Here is a 19,969-nt window from a genome sequence, read left to right as displayed (position 1 = left end):
ACACATACCTGGCTGATACGGCTACTAACTAATCATTCATGACCTATGAGGATTTTCAGCTTAACTCAGCCTAGTTCACTGGAATGGGTATGGTTCTGAACAAAACTAAAGAATTAATACCTATTTCCCCAAAGACAGGTGCCACTGAACTAGAGATTACATTTATAAAATATCGTGAAGTGCTGGTCTTTAAACTGTTTCTTGAACACACCTCCAGAGACTGGCTAACCAACTACTGGTCCTGGAAGCTGAGTCGGACCCCTCCTGAGTAGGTGCACCCGCTTGTATCTGTGTCAGTGGCTCTCAGACTCTCACATGCACCTGACGCCCCCGGAGGGCTTGTCCAGTCACACTGCTGGGCCCTCTCCCTACAGCTGCTGATTCGCAGGTCTGGGGTGGGACCTGAGGACGCACAGTTCTAACAGCGACGCTCAACTAGCATTAATATTAGTATTCTGAGTAAGACATTGCTTGAAAGAAAAAAAGGGTTCACTGCTAAAAATGATTTTATAAGCCTCATGGCAGAAATTAAATAATTAAATCAAAATCCGAAGTGGAGTAAGAATATACCGTGGAATAGCTGAGAGTAATATCAAAAGCAACCATGAAATGCATTGCATCACTACTAATATTCTTAGTGAAGCAGACACCTTTAGAAGCAATCAGGGAAAATATTTTTTAAATCAACAAATTAGTGCTCGCTTTGGCAGCACATATACTAAAACTGGAACAATACAGAGATTAACATGGCCCTTGCGCAAGGATGACAAGCAAATTCGTGAAGCGTTCCATATTTTAAACTGGGAGTTCGGGATTTGCAAATATTAACTACTATATATAAAATAGATTAAAAACATTTCCTCTGTATAGCATAGGAAACTATATTCAATACCTTGTAGTAACCTATAATGAAAAAGAACATGAAAACGAATATATACGTGTATATGTGTGACTGAAACATTAGGCTGTACACCAAAAACTGATGCGTTATAACTGACTGCACTTCAGTTAAAAAAATAAAAACAAAAACAAAAAACAAATTAGTTAGCCTACAGAAGCTCAGGGTTCTACAATGGGTCCCCCAAAATTTCAGAGTAAATATGCTAATTAAATAGCACATTTCAGGCCTAACATGCCATTTCTAGGTCATTATCCTAAATTCCGCTATAATGACTATTAGGGTTGTACAGAGAGAAAAAAAAATCCATACTTATTAAAGATCTGAAAATCTCCAAATTAAACCGAAATAAAGGGAATACATCCTAATTGGGTGGAGGTGGGGAAAGAAAGGTATGGCTTCTTTGGGTCTCAAAGAAGATTATATAATCTGAAAAGATCTAGTCATATGCTCACTAATGACAATATTACAGATATTTTATCCTCTGTTTCTAACATGATTAAAAAAATTAAAAAATAGCCATCCTCTCCATTCTATGCCTTTTTGCCTAACCATACAATATTATGTTGACTGTAGACTATTAGGAACTGATCCTATAAAAGTTCACAATTAAGAAACTATTGTGATAACAAAGCATATAAATCTTTGGATTGACAACTGGAAGTGGTCGTACACTTACCAAGATATATACAGCCAAAACCACCTTGGCCAATGGGTGATCCCAGTTTCCATTCCTTTTTTGCCATGTCAGTGATTATCTCCCCAGCTGCAAAATGTTCTGCAAGATGTCTCTTTGCAGGGCCCTGTCTTCCAGCTTGAGCTGCTTTTACACGAGGCATTTTCACTATAACATAAAATAAAGCAACATTCAAAATCATAATCCTAGAAGTGTTGAAAACATTTTCACTAAGGAAAGCTCCTGTGCAACAAAGATGCTGTTCAAATTTCTCTTACTCCCAAAACTTAAGCAAAGGACATCTGTTTATTCTGATTTATAAGTGCTCAATCTTACTTGATTATCTCTTAACTTAGGAGAGGAAGCAATACATAAATGATCTATGCAATTACTCTGAAGAAAATATTTAAAGTTCCAGTGGTATAATATAATCTATGACTAAAAATGCTATTTAACAACAACAAAAAAAAGAATTGCTCTATGAAGTTGAGGGAGAAAAGTGCATCCATTTAGAATGCATACTTTATAGTAACACAATGAGAAATTTATAAAGGTTAATACTGAGGTGATAAGAACACAGTATAGGAACTGAAAACAAAGGACACTTAACATGAGGGGAAAGGGAAAGCATTTATGGCATGATAGCAGATGACACACATGGGCCCCCATCCACTCTCACAACGCTGTGAAAAATCACATTATCATCCCCATTCTACATATAAGGAAATTAAGGTTCAGCAAAGTTAAACAAAGTGTCCAAGGTTAGATACCTAATAAGTGGTAGATCAACAGAAATCTGCACTGAGATTTCTGCACCCTGGCTCCAAAGCCTCCCCAACATGCCCCACAACCAAGAAAGTCACCATAACAAAGGAGCAGACCTTTCAATAGAGTGACAAGGAGAAACTGCGGCTGTTTAGTCATTTGGGTTCACCAAAAAGGCAAAGCTGGGGACCTCCAGCATGTCTACGCTTCTCATCAACTATCCTTCTGGAGGTCAGTCTCCACTCACTTTTATCACTAACAGACAAGTTTAGTGTAATATTCAGGGAAAGTAGTGTTTTACTGTGAAAAGAACACTGGACAACAATGAAAAGATCTAGATTCCAGTCTAGGTATGATGCCAGTTTTGGGTGAACCTGATCAAGTCACTTCTCTCTGGGCTTTAAGGGCCCTCAGATGTAACTTTCATTGAGTGAAGGAACTTGGTAAGTCTGTGTGTGGTATGTGATTTCAAACTCTCAGTTCTACACCTATTAATTGAAAAAGATTTAAAACAAATAGTTTTTAGGATCCTGTAGTTCCCTAAAACTGTATTAGAGATACAGTAAAGAATAAAGAGTGATAAGAGACGTCAGGTGGTCTGCAACACCTGAAATGGCTATTCAGATCAAAGATACCTGACAATGTACAAAGTAAGTAGTTTGGTTTTGAGCCTAGATAGTCTAAATACGTACACGCTACATTCGATTGGAAATTTTTTTTAGCAACTACCCACCTACTACCAATCCACATACACAAACTCCATTTATGCAAATGCTCTTTATTAATTTATTGGGGATATTTTATTTAACTTTTTTCTACAGAATACTGATACACCTTCATTGTCTAAATCTTCTCTAAGTTAACAAAAAATCTTCAAAATAAATGAATGTGCCTGTTACTTCTTCACATCAAAATCCTTCAACCTTAATGTGTTTGTAATCATTGTAGAATTTTCCTGAATGGAAGTTCAGTATAAACAATGACAGCCCAGACTCAGAACACCAAAAAAGGTGACTTTTACAGCTACAGTACTAAATTGAGTGAAATAAGACACACAGTACTTCCAAATACTAAAGTGAATACCTTCTAAATTTTATCCAACTGTATCAAGTCACCAGAGCAATCTCCCATTTGATGATTTCCTTATAGTAGTCAAGACAGTTTAAAATGAGTTAAAAAAAAAACCTGTTTTATCTCTCTGTAACTCAAAATAGGAACTACACTATCTTTTGTGTTTTTCTGGACTTCCTTTCCAAAAGAGACAAAAATATTATATTTTAAACAAAGTATTATGGCTCAGCTTCTACTCAATATAAATTGTGGTCAATAAAAAGTTTTCCCTCTAAATTAAGTGGTTAGCTCTTATTATTAGTCTTATTCCTACAGCCTAACTGTAATAATTAATAAAGACTGAAAAGACTTTATTTCTTTCCTAACAACAGCCCACAGAATGGCTGTCATCGCAGTCAGGCTACTCAACACCTGTACAGACCACTGCTTCCAAAGGTTCTCTGCTACTGAGACGGCGGGGGCAGCAGCACAGCTGAATCTCCCTAAGTTTTCCCATAAAACCAGACAGGACATTAAAGAGTGTAACTCAAAGTCCACAGACAACACCTATGACAAAACTAGGTGACAGCAGGCCCTATCTTCACAAAGTCCAAAATTCGAGTGGGTGAAGACACCACAGACAGCACCAAGATCTACGTGGTACCAGCAGCTGTAAAGACAGAAGCAGAGGAGAGTATGGCGCCTCTGATGAATCTGAGAACCCCCAAGTTACCCACAGGTACTTCTCAGACACACAGAGACAATGTGAGAACAGTGGCTGAAACTGGGAAGGGCTGTGCACACTCCCACCGTGGGGGAGTGCGGGTCTGTGGTGAGGGCTGGAGTGGCTCTCGCAGGCTGGACTCCACAATTCTCAAAACTAACCAGCAGAAGTTCTCCTCTAGATCAAAGCCTTGTGTGAGGAGAAACTGCTGGGAACAAAATCCAAATTCAGTATCACAAGGATAACACGTAGAAATGAAAGAGCAGCTTCAAATAAAAGTGGATTTAGGAGTTAGCCTCCATATTTTCGAACACCACATCCAAAAAAAGAAGAAAAAAAAAAAAAGAAAAGGAGGCTCTAGAGAATGACATACCATTTAGAACTAACTGCACATTAAAAAACAAAACTGAACTAAACTAACTGCACATAAAACTCAGCAACAGAAAAAAATCAGGACCTAGTCCTACACAAGTTGATATTGAAAAAAGAGAAAAAAGAAAACACCCCTTCAGAAAAACACATAAGAAAAACATACTCTCAAAAAGTTGAGAACTATAAACCAATATTTCAAATCAAGCCCCCCAAAATCTTATATAAAAAGACTAAAATACATGAGAATTAGAAAAACTCAGAAAGCAAGTGATAGAAAATAATTAAAAATAAAAGTCAAAATAATTTCAGAAATGAAGACTAAACGAGAAGGATCACCATACTGAATGAAATTTAAAAATAATAACTTAAGAGAAATAGAAAGTGAAAAGGAAGAAACTTTAAAAATTAAAAAGGGTGAGGGAGGTGGGTATAGCTCAGTGGCAGAGGGCATGCTCAGCATACAGTGTCCTGAGTTCAATCCCCACTACATCCATTCAAAAATAATAATTAAATAATAACAGTAAATTTTTTAAAAAATTGAAAAGCATGGAAAAGATTTTTAAAGTTTCAAGAGAAAAATCACAACTTTAAAGCATGGGAAAAGAAAAACCAGTAAACATATAACAAAGGAAATCAAAGCATGGGAACAGAACACTAAAAATGCTTTAATTCAAAAAGACGTCCCTGCACTTAAAAACAAAACGTGAAACTACAAAGTGAAAGATCACATCACACACTAATCAACCAACACTAAGAAAGAGCCTAGTCTAGTAAAATTACTGAACTTAATAGTAAAAGAAAATATTCTTTGTATATGCACACTACAAAAAGGATATTTTGTAAGGAATATAAAATCATATTGTCATCACTTTGACAGCACCACTTTATGCCAGAAAAAAAAAGGTAACATATTTAAGACCCAAGGAAAGAAAACATGAACCAAAGGTTCTATGCTCAGTTAAACTTCAAGTCTAAAGACTTCAAAGTGTTATCAACATGGAAGTGGAAAAACGGATAAGAATCTACTAGAGAACACATTTCAGATACCCAGAATCACTAGAGAAATGTCACTATAAGAACTGACAGTGAGCAGTAAGTAATATTTATTTGTAGAACTGAGTCTCAACGAGGGTTACAAAGGAGAGGATAGAATATGTGATGGGTATATGTTCTGACAATACAGACACAGTACAACATAGTAAAAAATGGGAAAGCATGCAAAAAAAAGCAACTTTTCAGTAATCATACTGTGGTGATAGTTGGTTTTGTTAACTGAGGCTATTGTAGGCAGAGATGTGGAAAATGCAAGTGAATAATTATATAATATTTTAACTGTCATCCCTTCTAGCCTTAAAAATCAGGATTCAAATATGGAAAAGGATGCAGATGATAGGAGAGACAGAATTGTACTTGCAAGTATTTTTTTTAATTCAGAGGATATTTTATCTTTCACAGAAGCACATACACACACACACACACCCCTTGCCCTTCACACACAAAAAGCATAGAAATAATAAACAACCCAGTAGTAATGAGCATCCCTAGTATAGAAAATGTATTCTTGAAATACATTTCCTGTTAAACAGAACCAGGTTCCTAGAGGAAATGACTGATTCCCGGTCTGGAGCCGGAAATGTACAAGATAAACTTGGAACATCTCGTCATTTCCAGACGTCAAGGAAGCTATCAAAAACCGCTAGAGTTATGTCAAATACGTGTAAGGAGCCAACTTGGAAGATGTTCCCACTGACCAAAGATGAGCCAATTTCAGTCAATACAGATAATAACCACAATGGATCAAAACACACAAAGTGGATAAATCCAAGAGTTTATAACACTATGAAAACCTAAGTGGTCACCTCTAGAGGATAATAGGAAACCACTCAATTTTGAAAACCGGTGAATAAAGGGAAGAAATCAAGCATCTATCCTTTCTTTCTTATATGAATTATACCACTGGGTAACCAAATAGAAAATGAAGAGAAACTTCTCCTTATAGAAAAATTTCAGCTAATAAATGAGTAAGAATGGTTTTAACTTAACACCATTTCCCCCTCCTAATGAATTACTGGATCTAGACATTGAGCACTGATAGCTGCTAATATCAAAATATGAGAGACACCCAGACATATGCCTCCTGATAAAAGAATACACCACTACCCATGAAGTAATCCTGCCAAAAAAGAAAGAAAGAAAAAATAAATAGACCCTGAGTCCCATCAAGTCTACCAGTTCACAGGATATGAAGGGAGCAGAACAGGATAAACTACAACACAGGAATGCCATCAGCAGAATCTTAACTGTGGGAAACCCTACCATGCATATAATCCCATTTCTTCAACAGACAAAGGGCGAAAAAGAAGAGAGAGGAGAGAAGAAAACTAGATTTAAAAAGACTTGAAACAACATATCTAAAAGTATCTGGTAAATCTAAACCAGTGTTCCGGGATGCACGTAAGAGTGATGAAACTACAAAGAAAAGAAAACAATTACCATAGAAGCTACAAGTTACTCTGGAGATGCACAAGGAAGTTGTGACTAGGACACATGGAGAGTAGGGTAGTATTTCTAGACACAGGTGGTGGTCATAAGAGTATTTAATAATTCATTAAGTCTATATATTTGTTTAATAAGGTTTTCTGTACTGTGAAATATTTTATGATTTTTAAACATTAAAAAAAAAATCCCTGTTCCTATAATTTAACAATCACTAAGGGACCAAAACTGAATATCTTTTCAGACTCCATGAGCTTGTCCAATCACACATACAAAAGAAAGAAAGGAAAGAGAGAAAGAGAGAAAGAGAGAAAGAGAGAAAGGAAGGAAGGAAGGAAGGGAGGGAGGGAAGAAAGAAAGAAAGAAAGAAAGAAAGAAAGAAAGAAAGAAAGAAAGAAAGAAAGAAAGAAAGAAAGAAAGAAAGAAAGAAAGAAAGAAAGAAAGAAAGAAAGAAGGAAGGAAGGAAGGAAGGGGGAAGGAAGGAAGGAAGGAAGGAAGGAAGGAAGGAAGGAAGGAAGGAAGGAAGGAGACTTCTAAGTAAAATATGTACATCATTTCCCGTGAACTTCTGGTAGACTTTCACTTTTTTATTTAGGCACTTCTTACATATTTTATATGTATTAAAAAAATTAGCTTTTATATTTGCAAAGAGTCTTCTCAATTTATTTGTCTTTTGATACTGTTATTTTTAGCTTTTGGATTTCATATCATCCTTAGAAAGACCTCTCCCAGTCAAAAAGGTTTTTTTCTATCTCCCATGTTTTTAGTTATATTATGGTATCACAAAATTTCCTGGTAAATTTTTTATCTGTCTACGCTTATACTGGTATAAGATATGAGGTTGGAATCTAGCTTTTTCCAATTGGCTATCTAGTTTTTATTTTTTAGTTAGTCATGCATGCATAATAGGACATCCACAGTGTTTGAGGAACTTAAACATTATCAAACTAACCCAAGTAAACTAAGTACAAAAAAAGTTCACATCAAAAAGAATTCAACAAATGCAGCTAGTATATCACATACTTGTGCAGGGCAATTTCACATGACAAACATTTGTTTAAAAAAAAAAACACCTGATTACGGTTATGATTCTTTCAGCATGACGCTTGATTCTATTTGCTAACATTTTATTTAGGAATAAATTGATATTCACAAGAAAGATTCGTCTGTAGTTTTCTTTTTTCTACCACAGTTATGTTTTGATATCAATACTACGCTCATTTCATAAAAAGACTTTAGAAGCTTTTCTTCTCTTACCACAATATAAAGAGTTTAAACAGCCTTTGAGTCATCTATCTATTCCTTAAAGGTTTTGAAGATCTCAACTGTGAAAGCCTGACAGTACCAAGTGCTGGTAAGGATGTGAAGCAAATGGAGTCCTCATACACTGTAAATGTTTGAACCACTCTGAAAATCTGTTTGGCATTGGCTGCTAATCAACCCAACAATTCCTCTCCTATGTATACACCTAAGAGAAATGAAAACAGGTCCTCCACAAGACATGTTAAAGAATGGTAACAGCAGCTTTACTCAAAATAGCCATACACTGGAAACCCACATGTCCATCCACAGGAAAATGGATACAGTAAAAGAGATGAACCTCCCAAACACTATGTTGAAAAAAAGAAGCCAGACCCCAGATGACACACTCTATGATTCCATTTCACTAATCTGTGACGAAAGAAGTCAAACTGCGGGTACCATTTTGGGGAGGAAAAGACTAAGAGTTGGAAGGTTTCTGGGGACCGGGTCATGCTCCATACCCCAATCTGAGTGATATCTAAACTGTATGTTCACTTCATGAAAATTAATCAAGTTGTACACTTATGATTTATCTCATTCTACTTTTTTATTTACATAAAATTAACATAGTAAATTACACAAACCGTGTGATGAGAGTCAGGGTCCAATCAGGAGATAAAAAATACACAAGTAACTTAAACAAGAAAATTTCATATGAAACTTATTTATTTGTAAAAGGTGGTTGACTACTAAAAAGGGTAAAAGAGAACTCTAAGGAGTACAGACAGAGCAAACGCAGGGAGCAGTTACTGTCTGCAGGTTACAGGAGAGCCCACAGAGAGGAACTCTGCACTGGACAGGCTGCGGCTCCAGGCCACTGGGGGACTGCCAGCGGGCTAGAGCTGGTCCACAGGAATCCGCCCACCGGGGCACTGGTGGAATCAAGATACTGCCTACGGGGTGCTAAAGAATCACAGAGAGTAAGCACACTGGCAGCCACACCTTAAGAGAGGGTGAAAAAAACCCAAAAAAACAAAACAGAACAAAAAAAAAATCAGCAGGCACACTACAACAGCAAGAGAAGCCCCTTTCCTAGTGTGCCTGGCAGTGTCCCTCTCTCTTCCTCTATTGACAATAAATATCTAACGTTGTGCTGGAAAGGAAAATCACAGGGTCTAGCTCAAGTATCACAGAGCAAAGAAAGGTGTACTTCGAGTTGAGGCAATAAATTGATAACCTGCAAACGTACACGCAGGTTGACATATGTTTACACGTGCATACACACTCCACCCACAACCACCCTGCTCAAGTTCAAGAACATTTTCATCATGCCATCAAGCTTCCTAGTGCCCTTTCCTGCCAACACCCATTCCTGTTCTTCCTAACAAAGGCACTGGTTGTGCCCCTCAGGGTGGGCCACTTACTCTGAAGATCACTACTCTGCCAGCTTCGTCTGAGGTGAGTCTCAGACCTGAGTGTCCCCTGTCACATCCTTACCATGCCCCCAGCTGACCCTCACTGCACTTGGCAGCCCCACTTATTTTCCAGTTCAGAGTTAAAGAAGGCTCCTGGTTTCAAAGAATATGAACTCTGTGTGTCACAATCTCCCTTTCAGGGGGTTTCTGAAAAGGAGAAGTATTTAAAACCAGAAGTCCTTACTCAAAAACTGTAATAAATAACTTGACCATAAGCATTTGCCTCAGTAAGTTAGTGGATTTTAAAAGAACTTAAAATATCTATTTGAATTAAACAATTGCTTTAGTACATTACAGGTTGCTTCTGTATAATGAAACCAGTAACTCCACTGAGGTTTCTATTAAAAGAATAAACTGGAGGGCACAAACCCCAACCAAATCTCTCTGCATAATTTCTACCCACTTGGAGCAAAGCTAATCCACTGTTACATAGCCAACCCAACAGAGAAGTTTCAAAGAAAAGAAACTTTACCATCCTATTACATAATCTGACCACCTCTTTTTCCACCGATATTAAATGAAACTCAGATGCAAGTGAAAAGCACATCAAAATGCAAATCAACACTGCCCTTTGCTAAAATCACTCACTGGTATATTCCATATTAGCATATCCACCAAAATTTAATTGTAAACAGAGTAATTATGGGACTAAAGTTATTAAATACACAAAGCAAGCTTGGAACTATACATATTCAAATAGAATTTCAGTGGCAGATCAACTTTTACATCTGAAACAATACCCTAATTAATAGTCAGCTCTTATAATAAAATGGTCCTCTGTTTTTCAGATAACATTCCAAAAAAAGTTCTGCTATGAATATTAAAATAAAGTTTTGTGAAGAGATTCTTAAAATTTCAATAGCTATATTTATCCCAGTATGGTACTGTATTTAGACAACTGGCATTTTTCAAGTCCTGGATTCAAATTTGGAAATTTTTTTTTAATCTTTTGCTGAGCAGAGAAAAGAGCTTGAATGAATCAAACAATGCCACCCACTCAGATTAATAAGCTCTCTGAATTCATCATGCCTAAACTGGGAAATCACAGCACTGTCTGTATAAAGCTTGTCACACACCTGATGACTAGTGATAAATTGTCTCTAAAATAGGTATGCATGTCAGTTCCTCTGGGTGGGTCATATGTTTTTATGAAACTTTCTTTAAAGCCATAAGCTTTGCTAATGTTTTTAAACTGAACAGAGACACACTGGTTCAAGGGTAATTCTGAACAAGCTAGTACTCACCATGCCATTAACATGGTACCAACGTATTCCTAGCTCCAGTTTTAGCAGTAGAAAGCTTTCTCTCACCCTCCCGGTCTACATTTGCTGACATCATTTCCATACGCAGAGATCTAGCTCTTCTTCAGTCAGACGTGACCTCTGACGTTTCAGTACTGGTCCTGCCTCTTATTACATTTGATAAATGTTCCCTGTAAGTTTATAAGCTCCCTAGGTACCAGAACTGGCTTATAATACACTGCATTTGGTAGGAATTCAATGAATGTGTAAAACTGTACAGCAAAGAGATTAAGCTTTTTTTCCCCTCAAGTATCTGATCTCCAACTTTGTGCTTAATATACATCCAAATGCAGTGGAGATGCCACTCCTTTGAAAAGCCCAGGAACTGAAATCTCTTCCCACTGCCTACCAATGACCACATCCAACCCAATTTATTCTCCTCAAAACTATAACTTCCCTTCCTAACTCACAATTCTCAATAGATGACCTCATCTCCCAGTTTAGAGAAAACAGCCAGAAACAAATGGGAATTCCTGTATCTTTCCAAGACTCAAACCTACAAACCACCTGCACCCACTTCAGGCCCAACTTCACATCCATCCTATCTTTCTCCTCTTAGCACAACTTAGGGAAGCTCTCCTTCTCTATCAAACGTCAGGCCCTTCTTTGCCAGTATTTCATCCCCTCAGCATCCTCAGGACTTTAACAATTAATTAACGCTTCTTTCAAATATTCTCCCTCAACCAGATTCTGCCTAACAGCTTTTAAATATACTTGAGGCTCTTCCATTGAAAAAAGAAAAAAAGAAAGAAAAAAGCTTTTTAATTCCCCTGCACTATGATTTCAACTGCCTTCTCCCCATCAGTACTAAGTGTCTTAAACATGTCTGTACTTACTAACCCTTCCTTTCTCCTCATCTCCCCACAGCGCACACACCTGGACTCCACCTTCACATGCCCACTCCAGCCCAAATGGGTCATCTCATTGGTTCAGCTCGCTGCCCAGGGGCCTACGACACCACAACGCACTCTTCCCTTCCTGGAGCATCTCCTCCTCTTGCTTTCACCATACAACACTCTCCTGGTGTTCACCCCGCTGCTCTAGGCCACTCACAGCATAGGTAATCCAGGGGACACACAACAGTGAGAACTAGCTCTTTCTTTCAAGGAGTTTGTTCCACTTTTTGATATACAGTTCTCCAGGATTGTTTCCTGCTGAAAAAGCAGACCAACTACATTTCCACAGCTTACACCAAAATATAATTTTTATAAGAGTAGATTATATAAGCAAATATAACCGATGGATGTGATTACTCCTTTAGGCTAACAGATCTCAAAAGAGTTCATAGTCTCAAAGAGATACCTGCACACCCATGTTCATGGCAGCCCTAGTCACGGTAACCAAAAGGCGGAAGCAACCTAACTATCCAGTCGCAGATGGGTGAGTAAACAAAATGCGGGTGTATGTACAGCAAATATTATGCAGCCTTAAAAAGGAAGAAAATTCTGACACACGTTACAACATGGATGCACAAATACAGTCGTATTATTTCAATGGCTGTTCTTATAGATGCTAATTACATAAATCTACTAGTTATCACAGCAGTAAATAAAGGTTAACTGTGAATTACGTGAACTTATGAAGAAGAGTAACGGTTTGTTCATTCACTCACTCAACAAACATTTATTGATAATCTGCCAGGTGCCAAGCACTGTTGCAGGCACTTGCTATCCTTCAAGGAACAAAATAAAGGTCCTACCTTTTGATATTTATATTCTAGCAGAAAGAGCTAGGTGATAAAAACAAACATCACAGGCAAATATCTAATATTTTAGAGAATGCAGATGCTATGTTTAAAAAAAATAAGGAAGCAGAGCAGGTCGGGGGGCTAGAGGACAGGGAGGGCACAGTGGCCAGGAGCAGCACACAGTATTAATAAGAGGGGTCACGATCGGTCCCCTTCAGAAGGTAAGATCTGAGCAAAGACTGGAAGGAGGTAAGGAAGTCAGCCATGGGAGTACCTGCGGCAGATACTCCAGGCAGAGCAGTGGGTGGTACAAAGACCTTGCATCAGGAGAAGGCCAGGCAACCACGGAAGAGTGATGCCAGCGTGGCTGGTGTGCAGTGAGCAAGGGGGACGCAGGCAGAGAAGACACAGAGGGAGTGCGGCAGCAGCAGCTCAAGGGAGCCCCGGGGGCCGCGGCAGGGACTCTGGCTTCAGCCAAAGGGTAAACACCACCTGGGACGTGTGTTATACTTGCATTTTAATTCACAACCCTTCAAGCAAAATAAAAATCCTACTCTGAAAGCTCGAGTCAAGAATTCTCCCATTGACCAATTTCTCACCAAAGTTTTTATATTTTTTGTATTTCTGGCTAACTTGTATTATTACACCCTCAAAATCCATTCCATGTATAGCCTGAACTTGATATAAATGCAAAATTTTAAGGGCCTTTGTCATTAAAGTTACCTCAAGGTAGGAATGGTTTTATAATGGATCAAATTCCACTTCTAAGAAGCAGCGGACAGGACTAGGCTCTACTCTCCCTTTAACTTAAATGTGAGTTACTGGGTAGTGTTACTAGAGTAAATGGTGTGCAACTTTTGGACAGGAAATATAAAAGCTTTTACCATGCTACACCTCCTTTTAAATTTAAAATAAAAACAACACCGAATCCCATGGAATCTTTTATTATTACAATGCATAGTGTCTGCTTCATTAATTCATTTGCTCAACAAGTATTTATGGAGCACATACTCTGGGCCAGAAACTGTTCTAGAAGATGGGAATAAAGCAGTGAATAAATCAGACAAAAATCCCTGCTCTCACTGAGGTTATATTTTGTTTAGAAGAGACAGATCATTTTTTCTCAAAATTAAAACATGTGCTATGTCCAATGGAAACAAGTGCTAAGGGAAAAAATAATAAAGTAGGGACAAGGTGTGGGCGGTGGGACTAATGATGAAATTGAAAAGATGATCTGGTAAAGCCTCACAAAAAAGTGACCTGAAAATAACGCGAGGGAAGCTAACCATGCAGGCATCCAGAGGAAGAGCCTCCCACATTGAGGGAGCAGCAAGTGCAAAGGCCAAAGGCAAGGGCACACCAGCCTGTTCTGGCAGCAGCAAGGAGGCTGGTGCAGCTGGCACAGGGTTAGCACGGGAAGAGCACTGGCTGATGTCCAAGACGTAAAAGGGCAAGGTGTGGCCATCACGCCCAACATGCAGGCCACTCCAAGTACCCTGACCTTACATCCCGGCGAGGTGGGGAATCACAGGAAGGTTTCGAGCAGAGAAGCGGCATGCTCTGACTCAGGTTTTCAAAGGATCACTCCGGCTGATGCATCAAATAGGCTGGGGGGCAAGGCAGAAACAGCTGCCTGTTATTACAAAGGTGTGGCTATTGGAATAACCAATGACAACACTAATCCTCACTGAATAGTAAGAATGTCAGTTTTTTAAAAACTGATTTTAAGCCACTAAAGAGAGGGGTACAGAAAAACCCTAGGAGGTTTTAAAAATGTTTTTTAACTTAACACAAGCTACCCACCCCTAAAAAAGAAGTCTTCAGTGCCAAGTAGAAACAATCGATATTAGTGACAGATGGTCTAGGAAACATGCTAATCATCTCTTACTTGAGATTTTCTGAGCTCTATCTTTATGGCAGTTTAGTTCACCAGGAAATTAAACATTTGAACTCATTTATTACAAAGGCATTTATAAAACACCTCCAGAACATGTGCTGGAAAATGTGCTAGGGGCTGGAAATATAAACACAAATAAAATGCAACGTTTGGCTTCAAGAAGTTGCACTTAGCTTCATGCAGAAACGCCATCACACAATTACGATTTAATATTACACCATCAGCTTCAAACAAGGATCAATAAAAAGCCCTCCAGGTAAACAATGTTTCTGAATCCTTTGATAAAACTAATATTTATTAAAGACAGTGAGCAGTTGTAGACATCTACAATATCAAACGCTATCAGTTTCATGGTGGGAAAAAAGTGCCTCTCCCAGTGATGCAAGTGTTCAAGGTTTTAAGAGCTATGAAACTCCTGCTTCCTCTTCTAGTAAGTGCCAGGAATTTCAGAGCAAAAGTATACACTCAATTACATAGTGACCCACTGTGTGAGGCAGTAATTCTCAATGCTGGCTCCACATCATAATCACCAATGGAACTTTGAAACGATAAAGGCCCTCCTTCACAAGAGCCCCAGCATCTGTGTATCTTAACGCTGCACAGGGGGTTGTAATGCACGGACTGGAACATGGTCTAGACAGAGTCACCCCTCAGTATCCCTGGGGACTGGGTCCTGGACCCTCCAGACACCAAAATCTGCAGATGCTCAAGTCCTTTACATAAAATGGCATAACATTTGCATATAATCTATGCACATCCTCCCATACACTTTAAATCATATCTAGGTTACTTAGAATACATTATACAACGTAAATGCTACATAAATAGCTGTCCATGTGGCAAATTCAAATTTTGCTTTTTGGAACTTTCTAGAAAAAATTTTTTCAAATATTTCTGATCCACAGTTAGCCAAATTTGCAGTCGACTGAATTTGTGGATGCAGAACCCATGGACATGGAGGCCAACCGTATTCTGGTACATCTTCCTTTCTTCATTAAATCATTCATTTTCAATGTAAGGGCCCTATTACATACAACTCTGTTTTACTAGAGGATTTTAATAAAAGCTCCCACCAGTTCATTTTAGAAGTTAGGTAAAAAAATTAGTCAATGAATGATTCAGGAGGAGCCCCTCAAAGTTGCTCCTTTCCCATCCCATCATATCCCAGGCCAAAATCACTCATTTGTATTTCAAACTTATTTGGGATTAAGAAATAACTACATATTTTGGTGTAAATGACTTCCTGTCAATGTACTGTTAAGTCAAAGAATAAAATCAAACAGGAGATAATCGGTCAACAAGGAACTTCACCACCTCTTTTGCTAAATTACATTAAGAACAACTTGAAAGCAGTATCTCTAAAGACAGTTCTCTTAAAAACAAGCCAGCTAACCAGAAGTTTATTAATGCATTTGATTGGTGCCAAGAAATCCTCTGAAAAATAAAATACAGAATCTTGAGCTTAGATAGACACTTCTCAACAATAGAGTCTTCTTCATATACTTACTTCATTTTGTCCCTACAAATTCTACAGTTGAGACAGAACTGTAAGGATGACCACAGGAGTAAAAGCAGAGTTACTGCCCGTACCATTTAACATAAACAACTGAGACACAGAAAGGTTAATTCTAAGTTCCTTTTAGGGACACCCACTCAGTCCCCTGGTTTCACTCACAGGAACAAACATACGAATAAAAGTATGAAAAAACAGTCACAGCTATATAGCACCTTTAGTAACATTAACAAAATAGGACTCAAATATGACACAACAAACCATGAGAATTTAGATGTGAACCTCCAGAGATAATGATCCCATAAATTCATAGGTTTATTCCTGAAAAACATTAAGCTAAACTCCAACTGTGATACAATCTTTAGAAGCAATTGTCATACCAGTCATGTTTTCACACCTAAGCTGGAAAGAACTAGGTGAAGACATGCTTCTAACTTTGAAAACTTCAGTGGATATCTTCAGAGAAGAAAAATGTCTTCCTAGTCAGATCTTCTAACTTGTATTAGAAAAGTGATTAATGTTAAATTCCAAAATGTTTTGGTATAGTAAGTAAAATGTTTAAAATACAGTATCAGATGTACTTCTCCAACTTTTATTTCCTTTAAATGATTTCCAAAAGTTCTAAAAGAGGAACACTGACTTTAGAATTAATTTTTAACTGAGAACACGCAGTGTGGTACAATTTCAAACACAAGCCCAAGATACCGCATTGCCACCACTTCCCCAGAAAAGGAACAATTCCGTGAAGTCTCTGCTGTGTACTCCTCTTTCTGACTTCTGATGTAGTGGTGAAATGACCCAGTAATATTCCTCCATCAATGTCTTCGAGTAGAAACTAGAAACTTCCTGCTCTGGCCAGACAAAAGCATCAAATCTGAGAGAGGAGCAAGCCTGAAGATGCCGACTTCAAAGAGAGGTGACATCCGGCTCCTCGACCCATGAGCCCTAGGAAAAAGGCTAAAAGGAATGCTTCTTCATGTAAAGCCAACACTGACACTTCTCTAACATTAGACATTTTGAACTATATTGCTAATATTTTCATATAACATTTAGTACATTATGATAGTCTTGTAAATGTCAGCTTTCCCATTTATTCTATTTGGGGGGAAAAATTAACTACCAAATTTTGTTTATGGTTATGGTTAATTGTCTGGGTGTTCACTATTAAATCTCCACAGGATTGCTACCAAACATCCTCCCTTATATATTCTTGCAGCAGGGCTCAAAAGAAGATTATTTCTAAATATTCTGAAAGAAATTAGGATGACCAAATAGTCAGACTATATTGGAAGAGTACAACCGTCATTAAAAACCATGAAAAAAAGCTCATGAAACCATAAAAAAAAACTTTTCAGAATCTGAGAGATAAAAAGGGTTTTCTAGCCAGCACACAAAATAAAACACACAAGGCATAAAGAAAATTGATACATTTGACAAAAATAAAAAAAAAATTTTCCACAGGTTAAAAAACACCATAAACAAATTCAAAAGACAAATGAAAAGTACCTACAGAACATACGACAAAAGGTTAATTTTCTCACGGCATATTAAAGAACCTTGAAATTACAAGAAAAAAGACAAAAAGCCCAGCATAAAAACAGAAAACTGACATGGGAAGGAATTCATAGAAAAATAAATACAAATGACCTAAAAAGGAAAAAAGAACTTACTGGGAGAATTTTCAAATACATACAAAGTAGAGAAGTGATCTAATGAACTCCCACACACACATCACCCAGTTTTAACAATGTCCACACACTGCCAATTGCTACCCAACTCACTAGCCCCTCCCAAGATTATTTTAAAGCGTACCTCAAACACCACATCATTCCATATGTAAACACTCCTAACAGGGACTTTTTAGAAATACAGCCCCCACATATATCATTGTCATATCTAATAAAATTAACAATTCCTTAATATTACCTAAGTGTTTAAATCTCCTGTCTCAAAAAAAAATTGTCTTATAGTTGATTTTTCAGTCACTAAAACTGACTGATGATGGGTCTTTGAATCTCTTTAATGGACAAGTGTCACCTCTCTCTTTTATTACTTTCCTTTTCCCCTTGTCATTTGTCCTGTAAAATTTCCCACATTTTGAGTTTTGCTAATTATCCTAAAATTGTCACTTAACCTGTTTCTCTGTATTTTTTGTTACTGTGGTTGCTCAAATTGTCCTGTATCTTTCCACCTTTCAGCAAACACACCTGCAGTTAAAGAAGCTGGGAGAACACATGCCGTGGTAACAGTGGGGCATCTCAGTAAGAGAGCATTGTGAAGAATCTATGATCGGATTTGGGCTTCGGTTGTATATTGGGGGAGGGTCTAGGGATGCAGTTGGAAAGTGGGCTAATTCTATGTTGGGTACCTCAATAAAACCTAAGGGAAGGAGGCTAGAACCAGGACACAGAAGTGAAGAAGCAGCGGTCACCCATTCTGGCCAGGAAGTCTGTGGGTGGCAGCGCCCTGGTTCTGTCTGCTCTGTCTCTTTCTATCATGCTCTCAGAGGGCTCTGAGGTACTTCTACGTCTAACTGGAGAGCAGAGTGGCCTCGCTGTCATGCCAGGCCAGCTTCTGAGTGCCAGGGCTGCTGTTCACTCGTTTCTTTTTGACACTGAAGCCCTTCGGGTTGACCACCGTGTCCCTCTGACACGGCCCCAGTAGTGCTGGATGTTTTCCTTGCTTTCTAGTACAAGATGTTCCAGGTCTCTCATGTATATTTTCCTGTCCTAAATCTAAAATCAATCACTTCTACAAAGGGTCTCTCTCCTTTTAATGGAAAATGGTATTTAGAGACCAAAATCTGGGCCTTAGATATTCATTGCTCCCAGGTTGTCACTATTTCTAGGTCTTTGAGTAGACATAGCTAGATTTTTTTTAAGAGAAAAATATCGTAAGTTTATACTGATATTCTTGTTCAAATTTAGGATTATAGAGTTTTTGCTTAACTTCTCTGACTTTATACTTGTTTCTCTTTTGTTAAAAAACCTTGGTTCTTAACAACATGAACCTAAACATTTCAGTGATAAGTCTTTTTCTTCTTTGAATTTTTTATAATTTTGTAAAATATTTACGTTTCCAAACACACAAGACTTCAGAAGTCTAGCTTCCATTCCTTCCCGTTCTTCTTGTCTTTCCCTTCTCATAACTGCTTTTATTAGTTTTTAGTTTATCTTTCCTTTTTCCTTTTTAAATACTAAAATATATTAACTGCATCCCCTACTTCTTAGATAATCGGTGGATTATACACCTTGTTCTTCACCATTATTTCTTTCACTAATACTATACCCTGGAGATCAAACAGGCTCAGCTTCATTTATTAATAAAATGCAAAATAAAATTACAGTGAGAATTTACAATTAAAAATCACATTTTTCAGCTATCAGATTGGCCAAGTTCAGAGTCAGAAAATGCACTGGGATGATAAGAGTATGGGGAAAAAGACATCAATTTACCATTATCTATCAAAAACTTAACCGGCTCAGCAGGTTCACTTCCAGCAATTGATCCCATAGGTACATTCACATCCTGTCAAATGTACTTGGATACTCACTGCAGAACTGTATATAATAACAAAAGACTAGGAATATCCTTAATTTATATCAAGAGAAAGTATTAAATGAATGATGACATAGTCACAGAATGGACTATTATGCTATTTTAAAAATGAGGTAGATCTATATACACTGATACCGTCTCCAAGACATAGTTAAGTGAAAAATGCATGGAAAGAACCATGTATAAAACATTTCTACTTACATGAAATGAAAAGACCTATTATACACATGCTACGTGTGTCTGAACATATGTGATCGCACCGCCGGGAGCTGTGTAACAATGTACCCACCATGCGTGTATATACAGCATATTACT

The 19,969-nt window shown here is 37.8% G+C and overlaps 1 protein-coding gene and 1 non-coding gene across 7 annotated transcripts in view; one reads left to right on the top strand and one right to left on the bottom strand.

Moving 5' to 3' along the window:
• VRK1 (VRK serine/threonine kinase 1) overlaps positions 1–19,969 on the bottom strand; it is an 80,167-nt gene that overhangs the window by 43,065 nt on the left and 17,133 nt on the right. For 5 of the 6 annotated variants that reach the window (XM_006213898.3, XM_031679384.2, XM_072963677.1 and 2 more), the window contains one exon: positions 1,578–1,742. In XM_006213898.3, coding sequence (XP_006213960.1) covers positions 1,578–1,737 — 160 coding nt within the window. In that variant the 5' untranslated portion in view covers positions 1,738–1,742. Of the gene's footprint in view, positions 1–1,577; positions 1,743–2,455; positions 2,594–19,969 lie in introns of those variants that run through there. The other variant, XM_072963679.1, reaches the window with a different exon arrangement.
• LOC116281128 (U6 spliceosomal RNA) lies at positions 695–798 on the top strand. Its single transcript, XR_004190579.1, has one exon. It is a non-coding gene; the product is annotated as a U6 spliceosomal RNA (small nuclear RNA).

The sequence above is a fragment of the Vicugna pacos genome, chromosome 6, assembly GCF_048564905.1.
Source record: "Vicugna pacos chromosome 6, VicPac4, whole genome shotgun sequence".
NCBI classification, from domain to species: domain Eukaryota; kingdom Metazoa; phylum Chordata; class Mammalia; order Artiodactyla; family Camelidae; genus Vicugna; species Vicugna pacos.
Note: the sequence above shows the minus strand (reverse complement) of the source record. Positions and strands in the feature narration are given on the sequence as shown.